The 22,621-nt window shown below is 44.6% G+C and overlaps 1 protein-coding gene across 12 annotated transcripts in view; it reads left to right on the top strand.

The window, feature by feature from the left end:
* ACACA (acetyl-CoA carboxylase alpha) overlaps positions 1–22,621 on the top strand; it is a 219,650-nt gene that overhangs the window by 51,630 nt on the left and 145,399 nt on the right. For 10 of the 12 annotated variants that reach the window (XM_054008120.1, XM_054008119.1, XM_054008122.1 and 7 more), the window contains 15 exons: positions 6,574–6,706; positions 7,419–7,557; positions 8,506–8,615; positions 9,069–9,150; positions 10,859–10,957; positions 11,549–11,655; positions 12,341–12,451; positions 13,699–13,908; positions 14,602–14,772; positions 16,630–16,791; positions 17,427–17,590; positions 19,115–19,265; positions 19,856–19,959; positions 20,848–20,929; positions 21,409–21,554. In XM_054008120.1, coding sequence (XP_053864095.1) covers positions 6,574–6,706; positions 7,419–7,557; positions 8,506–8,615; positions 9,069–9,150; positions 10,859–10,957; positions 11,549–11,655; positions 12,341–12,451; positions 13,699–13,908; positions 14,602–14,772; positions 16,630–16,791; positions 17,427–17,590; positions 19,115–19,265; positions 19,856–19,959; positions 20,848–20,929; positions 21,409–21,554 — 1,971 coding nt within the window. Of the gene's footprint in view, positions 1–1,041; positions 1,179–6,573; positions 6,707–7,418; positions 7,558–8,505; positions 8,616–9,068; positions 9,151–10,858; positions 10,958–11,548; positions 11,656–12,340; positions 12,452–13,698; positions 13,909–14,601; positions 14,773–16,629; positions 16,792–17,426; positions 17,591–19,114; positions 19,266–19,855; positions 19,960–20,847; positions 20,930–21,408; positions 21,555–22,621 lie in introns of those variants that run through there. The other 2 variants (XM_054008126.1, XM_054008127.1) reach the window with 2 other exon arrangements.

Below are 22,621 nucleotides of genomic sequence, written 5' to 3'. Positions count from 1 at the left end.
TTATTATTTATTGTACCTTTTGCTACATACACGTACATTTCTCATGGTTTTTGTGTTCAGAGGTCCCCAGTGTACCTTTTTCTTGTGTGCTTGATGCTCATGTTTATGTCTATCTTAGGTACTTACAGGGCTTCCATCCCCATAGTATCTGAGAGCCTCACAATCTTTCATGTATTTATCCTCACAGTACCCTTGGGAGCTAAGGAAGTATCATTATCCCCATTTTACAGATGGGGAACTGAGGCACAGAAAGACTTAGGTGTCACAAGCAGCCTGTGGCATGGCAGGAAATTGAATTGAAGTCTCCTGAGTTCCAGGCTAGTGCACTGGACCATCCCTCGTCCTGTCTAATCCACACCATCCTTCCCTATATGACCGGAGAAGCTTCACATCTGATTCTCCTCTGATTAACTGTGGAAACGTGTTCTGTGTCATCTGCTCAGCCTGGTGACTTTTATTTTCAACCTGATCTAGATAGCAATCCTTTCAGCTTGATGGACTTCTCTGGGATTATTGGCTCAAAAAGGAGCACCTCAGTGCACCCCCTTCCCCCGATGCATCCATGCATCTTCTGAGCAAGTGCTTGCTGATCCACTGGCCAGTATCTATGTATACACCAAGGCATTGCCTCTGGGTGTGTTTGACATGTATTCCTGACCAACGGGAAACTGTGGAATCTAAAGTGTCTTCTAAAGTGACCTCACCCTAGTGAGTGTGAGCAGAGAATGATCATTGCAATGGAAAGCTGTTTTGCAGCATGAAAACTGCAGCAGCAGTGCTGTTTCTTAAACCCAATTACATAACCTGGAGATCTTTTCTTTCTCCTCCCTGATCAACTCTTTTCTCTCAAATGCAGATCAGTGAAAGCTGCTACCCCAGCTGAGTATACACACCATGTGTCACAGGGAGAGAGAGAGAGAGAGACTGAGACTGAAGAGGGTGGGGAAGGGAGAGACAAAGGTTAAAAATCTGAGGCAATCAGGGTGTTGTTCAAATCTAGTTCCAAGAGGGACCATACAAATTCAAAGGAAGCACTTTGTGGCTTTCTCCTTCTGGATTTAGAGCTGCAGCTGTAAATGAGTCATAAACAAAATCAAAATCTGGAAATCCCTCTAGCAGACCATCATGGAGGATTCTGCAAAGGAAACTCAAGAGGTCAGGTATTACATGCTCCAAAGGTAAGAACTGCTCCAGCTTTACTGATGTGGTCGGACCTTACAAATTACATCTTCCCAAGACTGAGAGGGTTAGAGTCTTTGCTCTGGAAAATCAGTACTGGATCCTGAATATTTTCCAGTGGTGATTTGATCATCCTTGGAATTCTTAATTAGTAGGATGCAGTTTTTGCAAAAGAGGCTTTATTGTGTCATAGCTAGAAAGTAAATATGCTCAAAGAGTGAAAGGGACAGATCTTTGAATTGCTGCAGAACTTTCAAAGTTCAGCTTCCAAAACTGCAACAGCAGATTTTTCTAGATAGGGGCTCTCAAGGTACCACCAAATGCTGCAGCTGTGTTCAAAGTGACTTGCTGGCATTCCTTGCCAAGTACCTTAGACTGGAACTGCGTACAGCTGGGCTGGCTGCTGGTTTTTTTGCACAGGACAATTTCTGCTCTGTTTGGTGCTCTTTCACATTAGGTAATACTCCCACTCCACCAACCACTCTCCCGAAAAAGTAAAAGCTGCTTTCTTCTGCCTGGAGTTGACACACAGTCTCAATTATTAGTACTTCGATTCCATGTTTCAGTATGCTGCCTATCACTAAATAAACTCTGAGCTATACCTGCAAGCAGTATGTTTTATTCTGAATATTTAAGCCCTGGTCTTGCAAACATTTGTGTGGGGGGAAAATCTGTGCTTGTTAAGTAGTCATTTGAAGCTAGTGGGACTAACACTCACATGCATAAGCAGGATTGGATGCCAGATTTGTACTTTGTCCCTTAGTTCTCCTGTTGTTGATTTGCCAGTTTCTACTAACCATGTAATCAAGAGTGACCTCTTCAGTCCTAGGTTGCTGTGCAATGTATATACTAGGATATAGTGCAAGTCCTGCTTCTGCACTGCTGTGCTCTAATTTACTAACCGGTTTTGAGATGTATATGGCTTAATAAAGCTCTGGTCCCACCTACATCTTTTTTTGCCTTTCTATGCTGCTTGCCCTGGTTCTTCTTAGGCCTGGTCTGCTCCTGAAACATAGCTCAGGGTTGTGAAAAATGTCTTGCCCTGTGTGATGTAGTTCAATCAACTTTACTCTCATTGTAATCGCAGCTTGGTCGATGGAAGGATTATTCCATTTACCTAGTTGCCACCTCATGGAGAGGTGGATTTACTACAGTTTGGTGCCTAATTCTCTTAGGTTTAGGACTGGGATTTTCAGAGGGGTTTGTCTCCTATCTGCCTCCTTTGCCTCTTCCCAATCTTGGCTTCATGCCTCCTTTCATGTCTCCCTCCCATTGCTTGGAACAACTTCCCACTTCTCAGAATTAGTATAAAAAACTATTTGGCTTGTGAAACCTTCTGTTGTGGATTTCTTCTCCAGCAAGGCCTCTGTGTCTCCTGGCAATGGAAATTTCCCACATGTGTCCGAAAATGGCTGAAGCTGCAAATTTTGGATCTGAATTTCAAACACGATCAATGCTTTTGTTGTTTGTGTTATGATAGTAAGAGCAGTCTTGACAGAAGTCAGGGCCCTGTTATGCTAGAAGCTGTGCATACACATAATGAGGGACAGTCTCTGCTTCAAAGATCCTGTAGCCCAAATAGAGAACATGCTCAAAAAGGGGAGGAGAAAGGGAAATTACTTATTTGTGTTATTGTAGTGCCTAGGAGCTGCAGTCATGGACCAGGACCCCATTGTGTTAGGTGCTGTACAAACAAAGAACAAAAAGAAAGCCCCCCCCAGCTGCATTTTACATACAACGTATTGAAGTGCAGAGGGATTCTGACTTGTATAAGGTCATACAGAATATCTGTGTGACAACTAGGAACTGAGGCCAGATTTTGAGAGTCCCAGTCTAGTGTTTCAACCAAGAGACCATTCTTCCTCCTGAATACAGCTCATGATTGTCTGTATCTGGGTTCTGGCTTTGGTTCTGGTTCATATCCCTGAATGTGTGGTATGTTTGAGCTACATTGAGACCTTATCTCCTTACATAGTCTGTAAAGCAGTGGTCCCCAACCTTTTTCGTCTGGCAGGCACCAGACGACGAGCCACGGAAGACCGTGGCGGCGGACGAGCATGCGCCGAAATGTCACCGACAAGTGGTAATATCAATAGGCATCACCGCTGAAATGCCGCCGGCAAGCAGCGTCATCCAGAGGTGTCGCTGCTGAAATGCCGCCCGAAAATCGGCGTCATTTCGGCGGCGACACCTCTCGATGACGCTGCTTGTCGGTGGCATTTTGGCAGATGCTTGTCCGCCGGCCAGTACGCGGGTATACTTAGACGCTCTGGCGGGCACCACGGCACCCGCGGGCACCACGTTGGGGACCCCTGCTGTAAAGGATAGTGTACTTTATGTAAATAATGCACAATAATAATAATAATAATTAATAATAAACAATAGAAAAGGCTTCTATGGGAAATGTCCCTGTTTTGTGGTATCTACCTGGCTCCGCAGGTTACTACAAACTAGTTCTAGCTATTGTTCATGCAGGACTTTAACAACATTTCATTCTTAAACTATTTAGCTGAGACACTTAAACCTTTGTTTGTTTGAAATTAGGATTTGTGGTTATAATTTGCAGCTTGTTAAGTAGGGTTCATGCTAGATTGGCTGCCATAGGCTTGATTGATCCTCTGTACTGCGCAGGCACCCCAAACTTGCTAGCTTTATCATTTTTTATTTCTTTACTGGCTCTGTTTTTTCTAGCAAGTTCCATTATTAAAGGGTCATCTTGTCTGCCCCCTTCCCTCCCTCCTCCCCAGTGGAGTTGCTCAATGCCACCAACTCTTCAGTAACCAGACTAGGTCAGGGGTTCCCAAGTTGTGTGCCAGGGCTGCCAGGAAGGCCGCAGAGCATGTGCTGTGTGTGTGCAGCTGGCTGGCTATCCTCCTGGTTTCTAGTGGCTAAAAGGCCAAAAGTACATGAGGTGGTGGAAAGGATTGTACAAAAGTGAGCGGGAAGGGAGGCGTCCACCAGGCAATGTGGGCGACACTGTGAAAAAACTTTAGCAATCTCTAAAATTGAATGACAAGCCTAATAACATACACCATCCTTGTAAAGAACTGCACTATGTATGGCGTATGCATGGCTGAGTAAACTGGCTTGTGGTGTTAGGCTCCTATATAACGGGTCGGGGTAAGAATTGATGCTGGGCACAAGTTGCCACCACATTTAGTCCCGCTGGAGGAGAGGTGAACTCAGAATGGGAGTTGGCAGGTCTATGCAGCCACTTGCTTTGGTCGTGCTTAAGGCTGGCCTTTTCTGGCTTTCAGCTCATGTAAGATGATTTTGAACAATGTACATTCTTAGTAATGTGCAAATAGATGCATTTGATTTTGGAGATCGGAGTCTGGCGTCCAGCTTCCCCAGTAAGTGCTGAGCGATGCTGAATTTAAGAAGGAGGTTGGCTAGATCATTTGAATTAGGCACAGGCTATTCTCAAATAGAAATGGGCCAGGTTATGTGCATATCTATAGTCTAGAGCAGGGGTCGGCAACCTCTGGCACGCGGCTCGCCAGGGTAAGCACCCTGGCGGGCCAGGCCAGTTTGTTTACCTGCCGCGTCCAGAGGATTCGGCCAATCGCGGCTCCAGGCCAATGGGGGCAGCAGGAAGGGCGGCCAGCACATCCCTCGGCCCGCACCGCTTCCCGCAGCCCCCATTGGCCTGGAGCGGCGAATCGTGGCCGGGGGAGCCGCGATCGGCCGAACCTGCAGACGCGGCAGGTCGGTGTCTCCACTAGAGAGCTCACAGCAGCGCAGCTGCACCGATGAAGCTGTGCCAATGTAAGCTCTCTTGTGGAGCTGCTCTAAGCCGATCAGAGAGCGCTCCCCTGTTGACTTAATTACTCCATCCCCAATGAACAGTGTCAGCTCTGTCAGCGGGAGAAGCTCTCCTGCTGACGTAGTGCTGTCCACGCTGGTGCTTAGGTCGGTGTAAGGGCTTGTCTTCACTGGCACTTTACAGCGCTGCAACTTTCAGCGCTGTAAAGATAGTTTTACAGATGATGGCCCATTTCATTGGTGTCACTACACTTTGGTCTTGCTCTGTTTTACACCTGGTTTAAAACCGCTTCAGGTAACAGGGTTAACATGGGTGTAAATGGGGCTTTAGGGCAGAACAAAGAAATGGAACCTGTAATTACTGAGGCTACTCAACTGTTAATGGTGCTGGGATTTACATGAGTCATCCCCAGTGCATCAGACTGAGGACGGAGATTTTGGGGTGCATTTGTAGAAAGGGAACATCTGAAGAAAAGAAACGGAGGGTAAGTTTACACTGCAAAAAAGACACGTGGCAGTGAATCTCAAAGTCCAGGTCAACTGACTTGGGCTTGTTCTATGGGCTAAAAATAGCAGCATAGGCAGTTGGGCTTGGCCTGGAGCCCTGGCTCTGAAACCCTGCAGGGCGGGAGGGTCTTGGAGCCTGTGCTCTAGCCTGAGGCTCTACGCTGCTATTTTTAAAATCCGACGTAAATGTCCTTACTGTCCCAGTAATGCTGCAATGATACAGACACATGCAAGAATAATCCTTTGCTATTGTTTTAGGTCTTCGGCCTGAGAATCTCAGAGTGCTTTATAAATGTTAGTGAATTAAGCCTTGCATCACCCTTGGGAGGCGTGCACAGATTTTATCCACATTTGACGTCTGGGGAAACTGAGGCAGAGAAAGGGACAGTGATTTTCTCATAGTCATGCAGTGGGTCAGTGGCAGAGGTGGGATAGGCTTCATGTAACCACAAGACTGTTCTTCACCGTTTGCACTAATTATGCCAACTAACTAAGGAATAGAATTCAGACTTTGACTCAAAGTATTACGAGCCATTATTGTCTTTTGGAATAACGATGGTTGTAGCAAGGAGGGATAATAGTAAAGAGCTATGTGTTGCTGTAGAACTGAACTGGTTGATTTGGGAAGTGTTGATGAACTGGCCAGCTACAGAGTTACAACTAGAGACTTTTTGCAGTGACTTACAGAAAGTTTTCATTTAGAGATGTGGGGTTTTTATTTTGTTTTGTAGATTACATTTGGAAGACGGAACCTGTCTCTCCTTATCACTACTGTGGTTCCCTACATGTATTAGCAACGTTGTGTTGGGATAACGTTAACTCTTGTCTTTCCGTGTAGGGACATAACTAGAAATTTAGATATGTACTGGCTAGTCAGTTCTTCCTCTCTCATCTCCATTGGCCCCTATGACCCACACCTACAATCTGACCATTGCATGCATCTCGTAAGCAGTTCTCCTAGAGTTCATTGTGAGAGCCCAGATTTGGAGACTGAACAGTTCTGCCTGTCACCATAAATAATTTTGCCCAGAGGAAACTTTAAAAATTGCCCACTGGGGCATCTGTGAAATATAACTACTTATACCCACAAGTCAGCTGAGTCGCCTTTTTTCTTTCCCTTAGGCCCAGTATGTCCGGCTTGCACCTTGTAAAGCAAGGCCGGGACAGGAAGAAAGTTGATCTACAGCGGGATTTCACTGTGGCCTCCCCTGCAGAATTTGTTACTCGTTTTGGGGGGAATAAAGTTATCGAGAAGGTAAGTGACTACTAGCTCTTTTGAATTGTGCTTTTTGTTTCCATGCCCACCTCAGTCAAGCCATTGGTGTAACACAGGACTCGCAGGCTAGTAAATGCCAAATATTGAGAGTTCTGGAACTGAAAGCTGCATTTCTGCCTGTAACAACGATTCTTTTGCTTTTATTGCCATGTTAGCTAAATATCCTGTCACTTCAGCCTCGTGTGACAATAAGCACAAGAGTTGATGTCGAATATGACTCTCGGATGTTAGAGATGGCTATTGAATGATCCAGGGCATCTCCGCTGTCAGAGCGGGATTATATTTGTCTAGTGCTTTCTCCACTCTAGTTTTAACAGTCTAATGAGAGAGGCTCCTTCCCCATCCCGTTCCCTGGGGTTGACAAGAACTCATTTCAAAGGTAGTAGCAGCTGGTGCTGCAGGCTGCTTATTGGTCTTGCTCCAATGTCCCATCCTGTTCTTCAAGCAAAGGGAATCACTTCACATTACATTAAAATCATAATAGTCAAGCAAGAGCTGGTTTCTGAATTGATTGCTGTGGAAGGGAATGCGCTTGTTGAACTGAGAGAGGTCTGTGTTGAGGAAAGGGCTTGACCAACAGGTCAGATGAAATGCACTCAGGAAAAACAAATATTTGAATGGCCTCTCTTCCTTGCTGCCTAGTTCTTATTGCCCCCTGGTTACCTCTCCACTCTGTTTCGAATCTATCTAGGTCCTTATTGCCAATAATGGGATTGCGGCAGTGAAATGTATGAGATCCATCCGACGCTGGTCCTATGAGATGTTTCGAAATGAGCGTGCGATCCGGTTTGTCGTCATGGTGACTCCTGAAGATCTGAAAGCGAATGCAGGTGAGTTGTAATGACCTGTTAGGGGAAATTGCCCCTCCTCCATTCAAAACTTTATGCATGGGCAATATGCATGATGCTGTGCGTGAGCACAGAGCGCATATTTTTGCTCACCCATCAAGGAACAAGTTAACTCGGGAGGAGATTAAATGCTTTTATCTGAAACTATAAAGAATGCAAAGCCCCAGTCAGGTGATCTTTTGAGTTAGCTCTCAAGTCATGGATTTAAAGCCATTTCAGATTTGATGGGAATATTTCCCCTCTCATACCCTGGTTTCTGTTTGCTTTTTCACTCCTAGATTTGACACAAGTGTATAAACACTTAACAAGTGCTTGTTTTCTGTCTTAAACCAGGAGGCCTTTTGAGATCACTTGCATTTGCCTTCAGTACAAAGAGTTAAGTTGAGTGCATTGTAGAGTCTCAAAGTTACAGCTGAAGTGTTAATTTTCTCACTGCCTTAAAAATGCAGCAAGCTGTAAATAAGGAGTGTGTTTGAGGGCCTCCCTTTGGAGGGAGAATGGTCTGGCTGTTGAAACAGGGGATTAGGGCAGTGTGATTTAGTAATGAAAGCTGGGAGCTAGGGTTCCTGAATGCAATTCCTGGCTCTGCCAATGACTTGCTGTGTGACCTCAGGCAAAACACTTAGCCTCGGCACTCCCCTTTAAATTGTGGTGTGTGTGTGTGTGTGTGTGTGTGTAATACTGAACTACTTCACAGGGATGCTTGGAGGCTTAAATGACTGATAAATTGATTATCATCATCTGTGAAATGCTTGGAAGATAAAATCGCTCTGTAAAATGTGTGTGTTTGTGTATTTGTGCTGCTTATTATTACAACAAATCCCGAGTGCTTCTTGGGTCGATGGAAGTAAGAACTGCAAACTGTTAGGGTTTAAGGCTGAACGTTGCCGGTTGGATGTGTCCTAAATGTGACTCCCTTTGTGTCCGCAGAGTACATTAAAATGGCAGATCACTATGTCCCAGTGCCAGGAGGAACAAACAACAATAACTATGCAAATGTGGAACTCATTCTCGATATTGCTAAACGAATTCCAGTGCAGGTGAGAAGGAGCAAAGATCAAATTTAGAATTAAAAGGCAAAATCAAGCAGTCTTTCCTGTCCGTGAATAACGAGTCACATCTGAGGAAAGTAAGGTCCGAGAAATGGTCTGGGGAAAACGAGCAGGTTGTTTGGAACAATGAAGGTGCTGAGCAGTGAAATGGGGCTGATTTTCCAGATGTAAATACTTGAGCAGGTATTTAGCACAACTCTGCCCTTAAATCCTCTTCCAAAGTTCCTTGTCATGTCATTCTCTGGGGACTTGTCTTTGAGATGCAGTGCACTGTCGGAATTATGCCTGGTATCCTGTCTGGTGTGTGAATGATGTGGGATTGAAACTTGTTCAGTGAGAAAAGGAAAGGCTCAGAGCAGCCACTCGATTGACTGACTGACTGATTGTTTGCTGACTGCTTTTGCAACTGTAAGGAATGAATTGCCTTGTATTCCTCTCCAGGCAGTGTGGGCTGGCTGGGGGCATGCCTCCGAGAACCCCAAACTACCAGAACTTCTCCACAAAAATGGAATTGCCTTCATGGGTAAGGACATTTCTTTTTGACCTGCAGTTTCTTACAGCCCAGTACTGTCTACTCAGTTATAAACGTGGTCTTGGAGAGATGGAAAATCCAGGACCTAAAATGAAGAGCAACAATCTAAAGCTTCCCCATGCAAGACTGACAGAGTACACCTTGGGGGATGGAACACACTGCCTAATGATGTAGTCTAGACCTATTCATTGAAGGCCCCGAGAAAAGGCTGGATTACACTCTGCTGGATTAGAGAAGATTTTGGTCAGTACAAGGACTAAGCTTGGGAGACGCAAGTGCTATACAACCTCATCACTTCATTTATTGCCAGGCAGATCCATAGAACTTGCCATCTACCAAGGACCTTCTGTGGCTCCTATCAGCCTGTGGCTGGTTTTTACTAGGGAAAGGCCTGAGCTGATTAAGTTGGCTCTGGAATTTGCCAAAGTGTAGGGGTGCTTGGTTTCAGTTCACGCCCACCTCTAATGTTGGTTCTTCAAATTTATCATTTTCTCTTTATTCCAGACAACTGCTGGGAGAAAATAAATCTTTCATGTGTCTTGAACTGAACTTCTTAAAAACTGTCAGGTTCTCTGGTTCAGGGATAGGCGGGTTTTCCAACACCGCTCCATTCTGCAGATGATGTGTCAGGTGCAGGTTGAGATAGGAGGTTAGAAAACATTGCTGTTAAAGTAGGAAAAAAAAGGAAAAAAAATCTCTGTTAATTTAAAGACTGAGTTTGTAATAGGGGTTTGTTGAAGAAGTGGAGTTAAGACCAGAGTGTAGGTGGGTTTTGCATTCTAGTCAACATTACAGAAAGCTCAGTGCCTGACTGTTTGGTGCAATGTAGTGCATATCCTAGAAGTCACATTATGTGACGGACTATATGATCTTTATTTTAGGATTTGAAAATTGGGTAAAACTTTTGATCCAAGTACCCAGACTAAAAGTCCTGATCTGAACACGTTCATCCCAGCCCTCTACTTTAAGGATGTTTATACCCAGTTCTGAACTTTGGGACTGGTCTTTTCTCTCTAATAATCTGAAACAAAACCAGAGAACACCTTTTTGAACTTCAGGGAAGTCTGAATGTGAAGTTTGACAATAAGCCCACCTCTAACTTAACTCTTATCAGTCACGTGGTGCAATCCCATGCAAACACAACTCCTAGTAAAGTCAGTACAAGTTCTGCCTGTGTAAGGTGTGCAGAACTGAGTTTTAAATGGGAAACTGAATTACCATGCTAGAAAAGTCTTGAGGTATGCACCTCATATCAGTTACGCTAATGGGAATTGACTGATCAAGTAGATGCCAGACCCTGCTGGAGGAGAGTATGTGTGAGGGTAGTGGTTCTTGGAAGTTGTTCTCCTTCAATAGCATGTTTGTATATGCCCATACATCATCTGCCGTGAAGTGCCATCAGGTTTCATTGCTGTAGTGTTTAACTTTTCCTTCTCCGAGAACCTGCCATACAGTACATTTGAATGTTTTTTTTTTAATCCTTGGAGGATGTAAATTGACAGCTCCATTGGCTTCAACAGAGCAATGCTGATTTACACCACACCATGATCTGGCCCATAGTATCCATTCCAAGAGACCGTCATTAGCAGAGTATTTTCTTACCCATCATAACATAACCTAGACTATGCCCTGTTGGATCTTCCTTGGTGCCTGATTTCTCTGAGTAATCTCCCTCGTGGGTCTTATTTGTTTATTGCAGGGCCCCCAAGCCAGGCTATGTGGGCTTTAGGAGATAAAATTGCATCCTCGATAGTGGCCCAAACCGCAGGCATCCCAACTCTCCCGTGGAGCGGCAGTGGTAAGAAATTGATCCTTGTTTGTACCATAAAGACATTGAAAAATCTCCTATGAAGATGGCCCACGTGCTGTGTGTGCTTCTATGGGCATAACAATTCCTGTGCGACCCAAGGTGTAGACTGTGACTGCAGAATATACCTTAGATACGTTTGGCCAAATATCCATGTTTGAAAAAGCTGAACTTTCATTCATTTTAATTGTAACTCTGTCAGTCCCTCATGCTCCTGCTACCTGTACTTAGCATACATGGCCTACTCATGGGGCATGTAACCAGGGTGAAGCTGCCTTTTCGATTTCAAAGAGCTCATAAAGTCTGGGCTGTTTCTCCCTCCAGTTTAGGCTTGAGATGCTGGTGCTGACACTGCTTTCGTTATACCTGTTCTTTGGAGAAAGAACTTCACTTTCTAGGGCTGTCAGTCTGGCAACTGGTTCCCCACATCCCAAAGCTCCTCCTTCCTTTGTCTCCTATTTTTTGTTTCTATTGCTGCACCTAGAACCAAAATGCCCTCTTGAGACTAAAAGGGGAATGACAAGGTGATGCGTGTGAAAGGTGCAGTGTTCCATTACCCCGGGGATGTTGTTTGTATTTTAGGCCTCCGAGTGGACTGGCAGGAGAATGACCCTCAGAAGCGCATCTTAAATGTGCCCCAGGAGCTGTATGAAAAAGGCTACGTGAAAGATGTGGATGACGGGTTGCTGGTAGGTGGATACTACTTGGATGTCTTTGGCTTGGCCCACTTCAGAAAGAACTGTGTAAGCCAGTGATGGGTACACACCTCAAGAGTCTGGGGGTTTGATTCCCTATAGGAATTTAAAGCTTAGCCAAACTTCTCAGTTCAGCAAAACTGGGGCTTGAAAATCCTCTGAACAAGTTTCTGTCATGCAAGATATCTGGTATCCTACCTCCTGGGTAGGACCAGAAGCAAAAGTGCACAGGTGCATGAAAATTAGGAGCAAGGAAGGGCAGATGGGTACAAAACTGTACTGCAGCGAGGTCTCCATTTCATTTCTGGATCAATGTTCAGAGAATGTCTGCCTTTCTTTTTAATTAAACTGGTTTGCTCACTCCTCCTTTAAACCCTTCTTTATTTCCTTCTATGGAAACTTTGTAGAACTAGAAGAGGTCTGAGTGCCGCAGTCTCTCTTCTTCTGTGACTGTGTGGTAGACAACAGTTTGATCTCCTGAGGACTAGAGTGCTTTAGTTTAACTGAAGTTATTGGGGTTATCATAAGTGTCTGTGATATGCAGGAGGTCCGATTAACTAATCCAGTGAGCCCTTCTGACCCTAAACTTTGAAACTATGAAAAAGAATGAAATCCCTAACTTGTTTCATAGGCTGCTCAACAGCCTTTGTACTTAATCCTTTTCTCTTTCCATCTTCAGGCAGCTGAAAAAGTTGGCTACCCAGTCATGATCAAGGCCTCTGAAGGAGGAGGAGGAAAAGGCATCAGGAAAGTTAACAATGCAGATGACTTCCCCAACCTCTTTAGACAGGTAACTCTCTTCCCATTCATTTGTGCTGTCTTGTTTCTAGTGTGGAAGTCACCGTAGATGTTCTGCACAGTTCAACAAGAGCTTATCAGGGAATGTTAAGGGATATAAAAGCACTGTATTATCCATCAACACCTGTCTTGCTGCTCTGAACTGTTGGGGTCTTGACAAACTTTGCTTTATCGCCATGATTATGCCCATATATCTGTGAAGACTATAGTAACTCCAATACACCAGTTAACCAAATATCATGGATGGTGCTGAGTATGATTACTGTGGTTTCTGGTAATAGAGGGAATTCCAAATGTAATTAACAGATGCTGAGGAATGTGTCCCTGTTTCAGATAATGGGGACTTGTGGATAAGTGAGGTTTAGGTAATGGAGGTTGCACTGTAATTATACCACTGGAGCACAGGATATTTCCAGCAATGAATGGTCCAGGGCAAATCCTAGTCATCCTAGTCCCAGAAAATGCCCTAGGCTTCTACAGAAACCTCATGTCTCAATTTATGTGGAGTGTTTTTTTTAATTGCACTCAGTGCTCTGGGGTTAGTATGTGCTGCATTAGCCATTCTAGATTGGTGTCTCAGTTCAAATGCTTCACTGCTGTGTTCCCTTGTAGTTTCCATGCTGTAACCGATGGCAGCGGTGTTCTTTCACCTATCACCATGCCATTGGCAGGACAGCACTTCCATCAGGATCCAATAGACCATGGGCATACCAGCATATACCTGCTGTGTTAGGCAACATTGAGATGCTTAAATGTTCTGTTTAACTTGAAAATCGCTGTGTGTGACTCTTCATTCAGAACGCTCCTATAAGAATTGATGAGACTGTTGATTCTGCACCTTTAATATTATTTCCTGCGGCTAGAGCTTAAAAGGGCGGCATGGTGGTCTGGTCACAATAGTACAAGATTGGGAATCGGATTTCTGGGATCTAGTGGTATTCCCAGCTGTGCCACTGACTTTCTTTGTGACCTTGGGCAAGTTACTTACTTCATCTGTGCTTCCATTTCTCCGTCTGTAGGGTTCGTTCATTAATGTTTGTAATGTGCTTTGAGTTTCTCAGATGGAAATAGAAATGCAGAGCATTCAAATTTCTAACATTTGATCATACAGGTGAGACTCTGTGCCAGTACTCTACAGTATTAACAGCCTCTTATAGAAAGGCAGTTGAAGAAGGAGCCTGACTTTTTGTATCAGAATAGGAGGGAGAGTTTGTTTGCATTATGTTGTCTCTGTTGTAGGTTCAAGCTGAAGTGCCAGGCTCACCGATCTTTGTGATGAGACTAGCCAAGCAGTCTCGCCACCTGGAGGTGCAGATCCTTGCGGATCAGTACGGCAATGCCATCTCCCTTTTTGGCCGTGACTGCTCAGTGCAGCGCAGGCACCAGAAGATCATCGAAGAGGCTCCTGCAACTATTGCTACCTCAGTGGTGTTTGAGCATATGGAACAGGTATGTGTGTGTGGTTCTGTGAATTCCACTTTCCCTGCCTTTTGTGAAGAAAAGTGATCCTCTGCCTGCAGAAGGAGCCAGTTCTCTGACATTCCAAAAAAACAAGAATGGTGACAGTCTCTTCAAATAGCAACACAGGGTCCAGTGTTGCAATCTTAGTATGTACAGATTAGCACTCATGTTTCCAGAACTGTTTGTGTGCTGTCAAACAACTGCAGAGTTCCATCCCAGAAGTGGCTGCATTTCAATAGTGGAGAAATGATCCCTGAGTATACAGCATGTGAATGTGTCTGAAAAACTTGTCAAATTCTTTGAGATCTCTGAATGCTTGGCTCTGTAGTTGTGTGGTTGTGGGTTTGTTATATATGGGGTGTGTATACTTCCCCACCCCAGCCCGTGGTGCGCCAAGCATAATCCATTTTTCAGAAAGAGGCCCATGTGACTTAAAACATTTTTGTGACATATGATGTTTAGTTCCCCTAAGTGGTCAGTGATGTTTTGAATTTGTATTGACACATTCACAGAAAGGAATAGCGGGTTGACGGATTCCAACTGTATAAATTCTACAGGGATAGCAAATGGCCATTCTAGAATTCCAGTAAGAAAGTGTGATGTGGATGGGGTGGGTGGAGTGAAAGTGATGGTTGACCATGATATATATGGGCTAAACATTTTCTCTATCTCATCTCCTAGTGTGCAGTGAAGCTCGCCAAGATGGTGGGGTATGTGAGTGCCGGGACAGTGGAATACCTCTACAGCCAGGATGGCAGCTTCTACTTCCTGGAGCTGAATCCCCGGCTGCAGGTGGAGCACCCCTGCACAGAGATGGTGGCTGACGTCAACCTGCCTGCAGCACAGTTACAGGTGAGTCAACACAGGCTTCGTACCTGTGGAGGCATTTAAAGGTATTCAAAGCATGGGGTGTTGGAGAGGTCTGAGCACAAATAACCGGTTCCACTGGAATCTGAGGGGGAGGGGGGGCTCCTGTCTGGGTCACAAACAGTGTTCAGCTCCACAGTGTTCTTACAGATGAATCACGTACAAGTTAGTTGATCAAGTCACTGATATGACAGGGAAAGCAGGAGGCTTGGCTTATTAACAAGAGAACTATTAAATGCAACACTTATAAGAAAATTTGTCTTTAATAATTTGAACCCAGTAGTGCCCCCTCAAATTACTGTTTATGTCCAATTAAGAAATATTTAAATTGTTGGCAACATTATCCGGTAACACCATCGTTGATATTTAATATCCCCCAAAGTGGAATCGTTACATTCCTCATCCAAATACTAAACAAGCTTCTATACAATAAACCAACTGGTTCATGTGCACAGCATGTGAGAACACAGAGCTTCTTGGTACCTATTCCCTGGCTTCCCAGAAATAGGAGCCGTTGCAAGGCCTTTCTCCAGACTGCCCAGTGAATCTGGTAATTCCTGGCATCCTTAGTGTGGTTTTTTTAAAGGCAGTAAGATGTATTCCTGCAGCTCCTGGTAAAAATTCCTGACTTATAAGGGAGGTTTTTTTGTTTCATATGCCGGAATGCCCAGAGATGCGCAGGTGTGGAAGATCACCTAGAAAAACAGTTGTACATCATTGGCTTTCAAAGTCAAGCATCCTTTTGCCCAAAAGGAGCAGCTCAGGATGCTGAAAGTTACGCCGATCAGGCCAGCCTCTCTGTCTTCATACGTTTGTAGTAATTGTTCCGCATGCAACCATGCTCAAATTTAGTGACACAGTTAGGGAGATGATGGTAACGTGCCAGAATCCATACTTGCATATACATTTTAATAAATGCTCCTTGCTGTTTTTCTTACCTATCTCTTCCCTGGTAGATAAACAGTAATTGTTTGTTTGACTCCACTGGCAGGAAGACACCACAGTTAATTACTTTGTCCTCAATCTGCAGTTACTGGAAGTGAGCAGCCACAAGCCCTGTGTTTTGCGATTCTGCCAGCCAGATTTAGCCCTCTGGCTTCAGTTGGAGCATGTTGGATTTACACGAAGAGCATGTTCTCTGTCTTGACTGTATTACAGATTCCGATGAAATGTGTATAGTTCAGATAGGGTAGCCTTATGTATAGGCCAGTGACCAGGTTACAGGACAGGGAGTCAGGTCATCTGAATTCCATTCGCAGCTGTTTCATTGACTCACCATGTCAACTTGGGCAAATTACTTCCTTTCTGAATCTGTTTCCCCTTCTGTAAAACAAAGATGACATGAAGCACTTTGAGACAGACAGGTGAAGAGGTGCAAAACATTATTATTGGGTCAGGTATCAGAGGGGTAGCCGTGTTAGTCTGAATCTGTAAAAAGCAACAGAGGGTCCTGTGGCACTAACAGAGACTAACAGAAGTTTTGGGAGCATAAGCTTTCGTGGGTAAGAACCTCACTTCCTCAGATGCAAGTAATGGAAATCTCCAGAGGCAGGTATAAATCAGTATGGAGATAATGAGGTTAGTTCAATCAGGGAGGGTGAGGTGCTCTGCTAGCAGTTGAGGTGTGAACACCAAGGGAGGAGAAACTGCTATTATTGGGTGCATCATGAGGTAAAGAATTGTGACATCACGCCTGGAAAGAAAGGCCAGAATCACAGTAGTATATACAACCAGTGTCCAGCCACCACTGAAGATGGATGTAATGAACCTGTGAAGGTTAAGGGAAGTGGAACTTACGTGAGAAGTAAAATTTAGCTAACTATGTTTTATATTCTCCTATAGATTGCCATGGGGATTCCCCTCCATAGGATCAAAGATATCCGAGTAATGTATGGCGTGTCTCCTTGGGGAGATGTACCCATTGACTTTGAGAACTCAGCCCACGTCCCCTGTCCACGGGGCCATGTGATCGCTGCTCGTATTACCAGTGAAAATCCAGATGAGGTAAAAGCTCCACTTAGCGTTTCAGTTATTTCTATAGTATTGGTATGTTGTTCTAACGAACCATGGTCCTGCATACACAGTCATCAGCAAGGATCAAACCCAGAACTTTCTATACCAAATTCAAGTGAGCTGAGACCTTTTTTTGGTTGAAGTTAGCCATAGAGAGAGTATTATATAGTATGATGAAACCTTCCCCATCCCCCAATCAGGATCTTGAACTCCGTCGCTCCTGAACTGTTTGCTCTCTCACACAAAGTATGTCCGTGTGCACTGTAGCTGGTTAACATTTAAGAGGTTAATGACCACAAAGACCTTGGATAGGACCTTGGTTTCCTGTCATTTCTCAAGGATGGCATCTCTTGCATCGCAGCACTCCTTAGACCCATGCTAGTGCATTGGTATTGAATCTTTTACATCACTTCCTACAGCACTTGGGTTTATCTTGGAGGTCTCCTACCCAATGTGGATGCAGCCTGACCTTACCTAGCATGTGATATCCCAGTACTGGGAGGCGCTGCTAATCTCTATAGCCTAAACAACTCCCAGTTGTGTGTGTTTTCTGACGAGTGCATACTACTTCTGGAACATTTACTTTTCCTTTGGGGTGCGTAACCATTTAATATATTTCCTTGTAGGGTTTTAAGCCCAGCTCTGGAACAGTCCAGGAACTGAATTTCCGCAGCAATAAGAACGTCTGGGGCTATTTCAGTGTCGCTGCTGCAGGGGGGCTTCACGAATTTGCTGACTCTCAGTTTGGTCACTGCTTCTCTTGGGGAGAGAACCGTGAGGAGGCCATCTCGTAAGTAGCCAGGAAAGTGGTTAGAATATGGACTAGCTCACTGTGAAAACCCTCCTTGGTGCTCTATAGAGGGCCTGGTCCTACAAGTGCCGCATGTGGAACCCCCATAAACTCCATGTGTGACTTTGGTTTTGTATGCAAACCTAGCCTCTTGGAAGGGATCTGTAATCCCTTGTGACAGCGGTAATTTAGTTGCCAATGAACAAGGAGTTAAATCTAACTCAGCTTCCTCTATAAGAGTGGCTGCTTAGGAGATAGTGGGAAGAGAATGCCTTGGGGAAGGGGAGGGCTGCACACCCAGGGTCATAGGATTAGGTTTGAATCCCAAGCATGGTAGCTTTTCTGTTTACACCTTGTTGTTTATCACCTTTTCAATTTCCTATTGTAAGTGGTGTTCTGTTAAGAAGCTCTTGCTGCCTACAAATGTTTTATCCTCTAAGCTTAAGACCCCCAGAGTTGATGAGTACCACATACAGTGTTGGTGCGCAAATTGAACCTCCTACTTAAGTTCTGCAAGACCTATTTAATATAAATATATATGAAAAAGTTTACCAATTTTTTAATATTTTATAAATATTCATAGAGGGGGGACATTTTCCTGACATTTAGCTGAATGAAAGTGTGGAGAACATGTACCATAGGGCTGGCTCTCTCTAAAGGGTTAAACGGAACATTACTAAATATCTGCCCAATAGTATCCTATACCTGTTGAATATATTTAATTTCCAGTAGAGCTGTCATATTATGAGCTTTTCATGCAGAAATGTTTTTCTGTGGGTTATGGTAAGCATGAAAGGGAGTAGAACTCACCCTTCTATTCGGTTTAAGTTGGGTCTCATAACCTAAAGATCCTTTGAGACCTGGAAGTTTGTCTCTCTCACAACCAACCAGATTGAAAGGTAAAAATGTATAGAGCATAATGTCCCTTTCATTATCAGCATTGACTATTGCCAATAATAATCAGTGGGATAATGCCAGGTTTGTATGGGACAATGGTAAATTTGGTACTAATGTGGATGAAGTACCTTTTTAATCCGGTACAGTTGAGAAGTGTGGATGTGAAGAATACAGTTTTAGCAAATGTCCAGTAGGAAGAGTAGAGTTTGAAGTAAAATCTGTAGAGGAAACCTTATGCAGACTCAATGCCACACTCCAATCTGGCTTTTGGTCTTTTCACTCCACTGAAACCACATTTACCAAGATCTTCAGCAGTGACGATCAAGCCAGGACGAAGGATGAGTAGAAAAGAAAAGCGACAAAATCAGAAAGGCCAAAGCACCGAATGAGTTTCTCTGGTACATCCCAAGTGTATGCTGGCGGAAGCTGATGTTGTCTCATTCCCAGGCCTGGTGCATGTGTAGCATCTTGCTCCCATGCGCACACACACTTCATCTACTATTGGCATGACTAACTTGTTTTTCCAGGTGAATCACTGGGGATGTTAATTTGTGGTAACTGTCTAGACTTACCAGGTCACGACAAACTATTAGTGAGACACGGTTTGTGAATTCTTTTTCCTTTCAGAAACATGGTGGTGGCTTTGAAGGAACTGTCCATCCGAGGGGATTTCCGAACCACGGTTGAGTACTTGATTAAACTGCTGGAGACAGAAAGCTTCCAGCAGAACAGCATTGACACTGGCTGGTTGGACAGGCTCATTGCTGAGAAAGTGCAGGTATACCCACTTGCTTCAGGAGATTATAAACTTTGGGGAGCGGGGGTTGATTTATTGGGGAGGAAAAGACATTTCATTACCTTGAAAGCTTGGCACTTACTGGTCAGAGAGTACAGAGATTTACTCAGTTCTTAGTAAGGACTCTGGGGAAAAAATATATTAGGCTTAGTTCTCATTTACCCTGTGCCTTTTTACCCCATTTTGGCAGTATAAAGAGTCCTTAAGCACTTGTAAAGGAGCATTAGTGTAACTGAGAATTAGGCTTGTTGTCTTCACTGGGAATTTTAAACAAATGACAAGAGTGAAAACTTGTGTAGTACTTCAGGATTTGGCCCAGTGAGAATAAAACTCAAATTGTTTCCTTTAAACTAGCACAGAGGTGACCTACTTACTGGCCTGCTTTCATGTATGGCTACCATTAGTATTACAACAATTTTAACTTGAAGGGATTTTCTACCTTGGACAGCAAATGCAACTGACCATAATGACACGATTGACACACTCAAATAGGGAGAGGCCAGGATGGAGGGATGATAAAGCAGAAGGAATTGAGCATGTGGAAAGACTGATCCCATACCCTTTCCCTCTAGGCAGAGAGGCCTGACACCATGCTGGGGGTAGTGTGTGGGGCTCTGCATGTGGCTGACGTGAGCTTCCGGAACAGCGTCTCCAACTTCCTGCACTCTCTGGAAAGGTAAAATTCCTTTTTGCGGCTAGCACTAGTCACAGACTGTTGACCTTGTATAAAGCTCAAATTGTACGTAGCCCAAATGCAACCCAGGCCAGAAATGCCTAAAGCTTGTTATCATCTGATGGCTGTTCTCTGGCCCTGGTGGCTGTTTAGCATTCTCAGGCATGATGGACAGATGTCCAAGTGTGTTCCAAAAAAATCCACCACCGGTGGCGCTGATTAGCCCAACTGTTGGCAGTCTCAGGAGAGTGGCCAGGGATTGAATGGATAACAGAATTGAGACCTATTTGCAGGACAGCAGGGATAAAGCTTGCACTGCCAAATCTTGTGCTGTCCCTGTTTTGTAGTCCAAGTCTACAGAGCTGTTCATCAGGTGCCTTCTACCAGTGCTCAGAAACCCCCTAACATTCTAGCTTGCTTTAAACTGGATTGGGAGCCCTTGGGAGACCAGTCATAACATTTTAATTTGGACTAAGTCTGACATGACATGGACACTTCTTTTCCGGATGAGGCTGTCAGTTTGCCAGGCCCATGTTTGAGGCCCCCGGCTCTGGACGAGGGATCCAAGGAGCATAGTAGTGAAAAGCTGCTTGTAATCACATGGGTCTGATACTGACCACAACAAAGCTGTTCTGTAAATGTGTTCGATGTTTCAGTGCAAATCGTTCACTATCAGTAAAGCAGGTGGGTTGGGTGGGGGGTGGAATGGGAATGAACGTAGGTTGGCTTTGAGAGTAATGTCTCTCCTAAGGAGGGATGGTTTAAGGTTTAGATGTCCAATCTCCATGCCAGTGCTGTCTCCAAATGCTTGTGTGCTGTGTTTAACCCTCTGCCCCCAGTGGCCATTTAGAGAATCTGAAGGGTAAAAGCTTGCCCATGTCCATCTTTCAGAGGTCAGGTCCTGCCTGCTCATACACTGCTGAATACCGTGGATGTTGAACTCATCTATGATGGAAAGAAGTACGTGCTAAAGGTACAGTGCAATGCGGAGACTCTTCTCCACTGTGGATTGGAGGGATCTCGTGTAGCTTGGCACTGTCTTGGCTTTGCAATGACTGTTCTGAACAGAAAGGCTCAAGTTAAAATAAAATCTGGGTGGTGGGCAAAGGAGTCAAGGAGAGCTGGAAGGGGATTTTCTCTGCTTCTGTGGGTTTGTGTAGAGGTTTCCAGTCTCCCATGCAGTGTCCCCACCCTGAGACCCTCCCTTCCATTACATTTCCCTTACAGTGAGATCCCTGCAAGACTCCTGTTTTTACATTAATTTTTCAGTACCCAGCAACACCCTGCTGGTGGTCAAGTGACCCAGATTTCCCTTAGACATCTTCATGTATTACTGATTGTAACAGTCAGTTCAGAAACCAAGGGACCTGCCTGGTGCTCCAGCCTGTATAATGTCAATGTTACCATGTTTCCTTTACGTGCTGCTCCATGTTCTTGCTCACGGACCCATAGGTGACCCGTCAGTCTCCCAATTCCTATGTGGTCGTCATGAACAACTCTTACGTGGAGGTTGAGGTACACCGATTGAGTGACGGAGGGCTGCTCTTATCTTATGATGGCAGCAGCTACACAACCTACATGAAAGAAGAAGTGGACAGGTATCAATCTCTGCTATAGGGATTGTTTATGGTCACTTACTATTTACATACATGCCAAGATGGGTTAATAGAATTTCATGCGCTGAGGCCTCAGCTGCTTATCATAGGGTCAGGAAGAAATCCCCCCAACTACTATACAATACTGAAGAACTCGGTAGGTGCATTATTAGGGACAGGAGTAGGGGAAGACATTTACTTTCATCTGAAGCATTTGGGATTGCTTGCAGTTGGAAGCAGGATTTGGAGTGTGATTCTCTTTCTTCTCCAGCCTCTCTGCAGTCTCATCCTTCCAGGTAGGAGGTGAGTGAACTCCCAGGTTGCCCATCTGGTTTGCTAGCAGTGGGTCGCTGAGCTGAATGGGAGCCTACATTCCAGTTTCCTACAGGCCCTTGGTAGATAGAGTGGATAGATGTGGTCTCTGCAAGAAGGTGGGAGTTTAGTGGTCCCCACACACCACCTAACATGGTAGTTTGGAGACCTCAGCCTTTAAGGAAGGAGGTTTCTTCCCTGCTTGTGGTGACTTCTGGGGGGGGAGTGGTGGGGGTAAAACAAAGAGAGGCTAGCACATGCTGGCCAAATTCCAACTCGGGTGCTTCTGTTCTTCTTGCCCAGTTATGCCCTTTCAGTTTCTATTGGAAAAGTTCGTTTTCACTTTCTTATTAAAAATCTGCTACTGGTACAGAACAGCTGTCGTATTCCACTCCATAGGCTGGGCGAGTGACCTTTTTATATATGCGCAGACTCAGATTCGTTGGTTTATGGCTGCATAGACCCTTGCACGGTATCCTGCAGTTGCACTGAGTGGAGGGTTTAACACGAGAGAAGTTGGTGGCATTGCCTGGGAATAGGGTCTAGCCAGCATAGCTGACGGATGTGCTGATTCAGTGCATTTCTTCAGCTCTCCAATCCCCTGGAGTTTATACCACATAACCCCCTTGGGGTGCGTGGGGCCTCCTTCTCTCTGCAGACTCTAATGAATCTGGCTAGTAGTCTGTGAAAGACTTGGGTTGGAAGATGCTATAAAAATCTAAACACAATGCCTTTTGAAACACTTCATTTCACCACAA

The sequence above is a fragment of the Malaclemys terrapin genome, chromosome 18 (genome assembly GCF_027887155.1).
Source record: "Malaclemys terrapin pileata isolate rMalTer1 chromosome 18, rMalTer1.hap1, whole genome shotgun sequence".
In the NCBI taxonomy this organism is placed as follows: Eukaryota; Metazoa; Chordata; order Testudines; family Emydidae; genus Malaclemys; species Malaclemys terrapin.
Note: the sequence above shows the minus strand (reverse complement) of the source record. Positions and strands in the feature narration are given on the sequence as shown.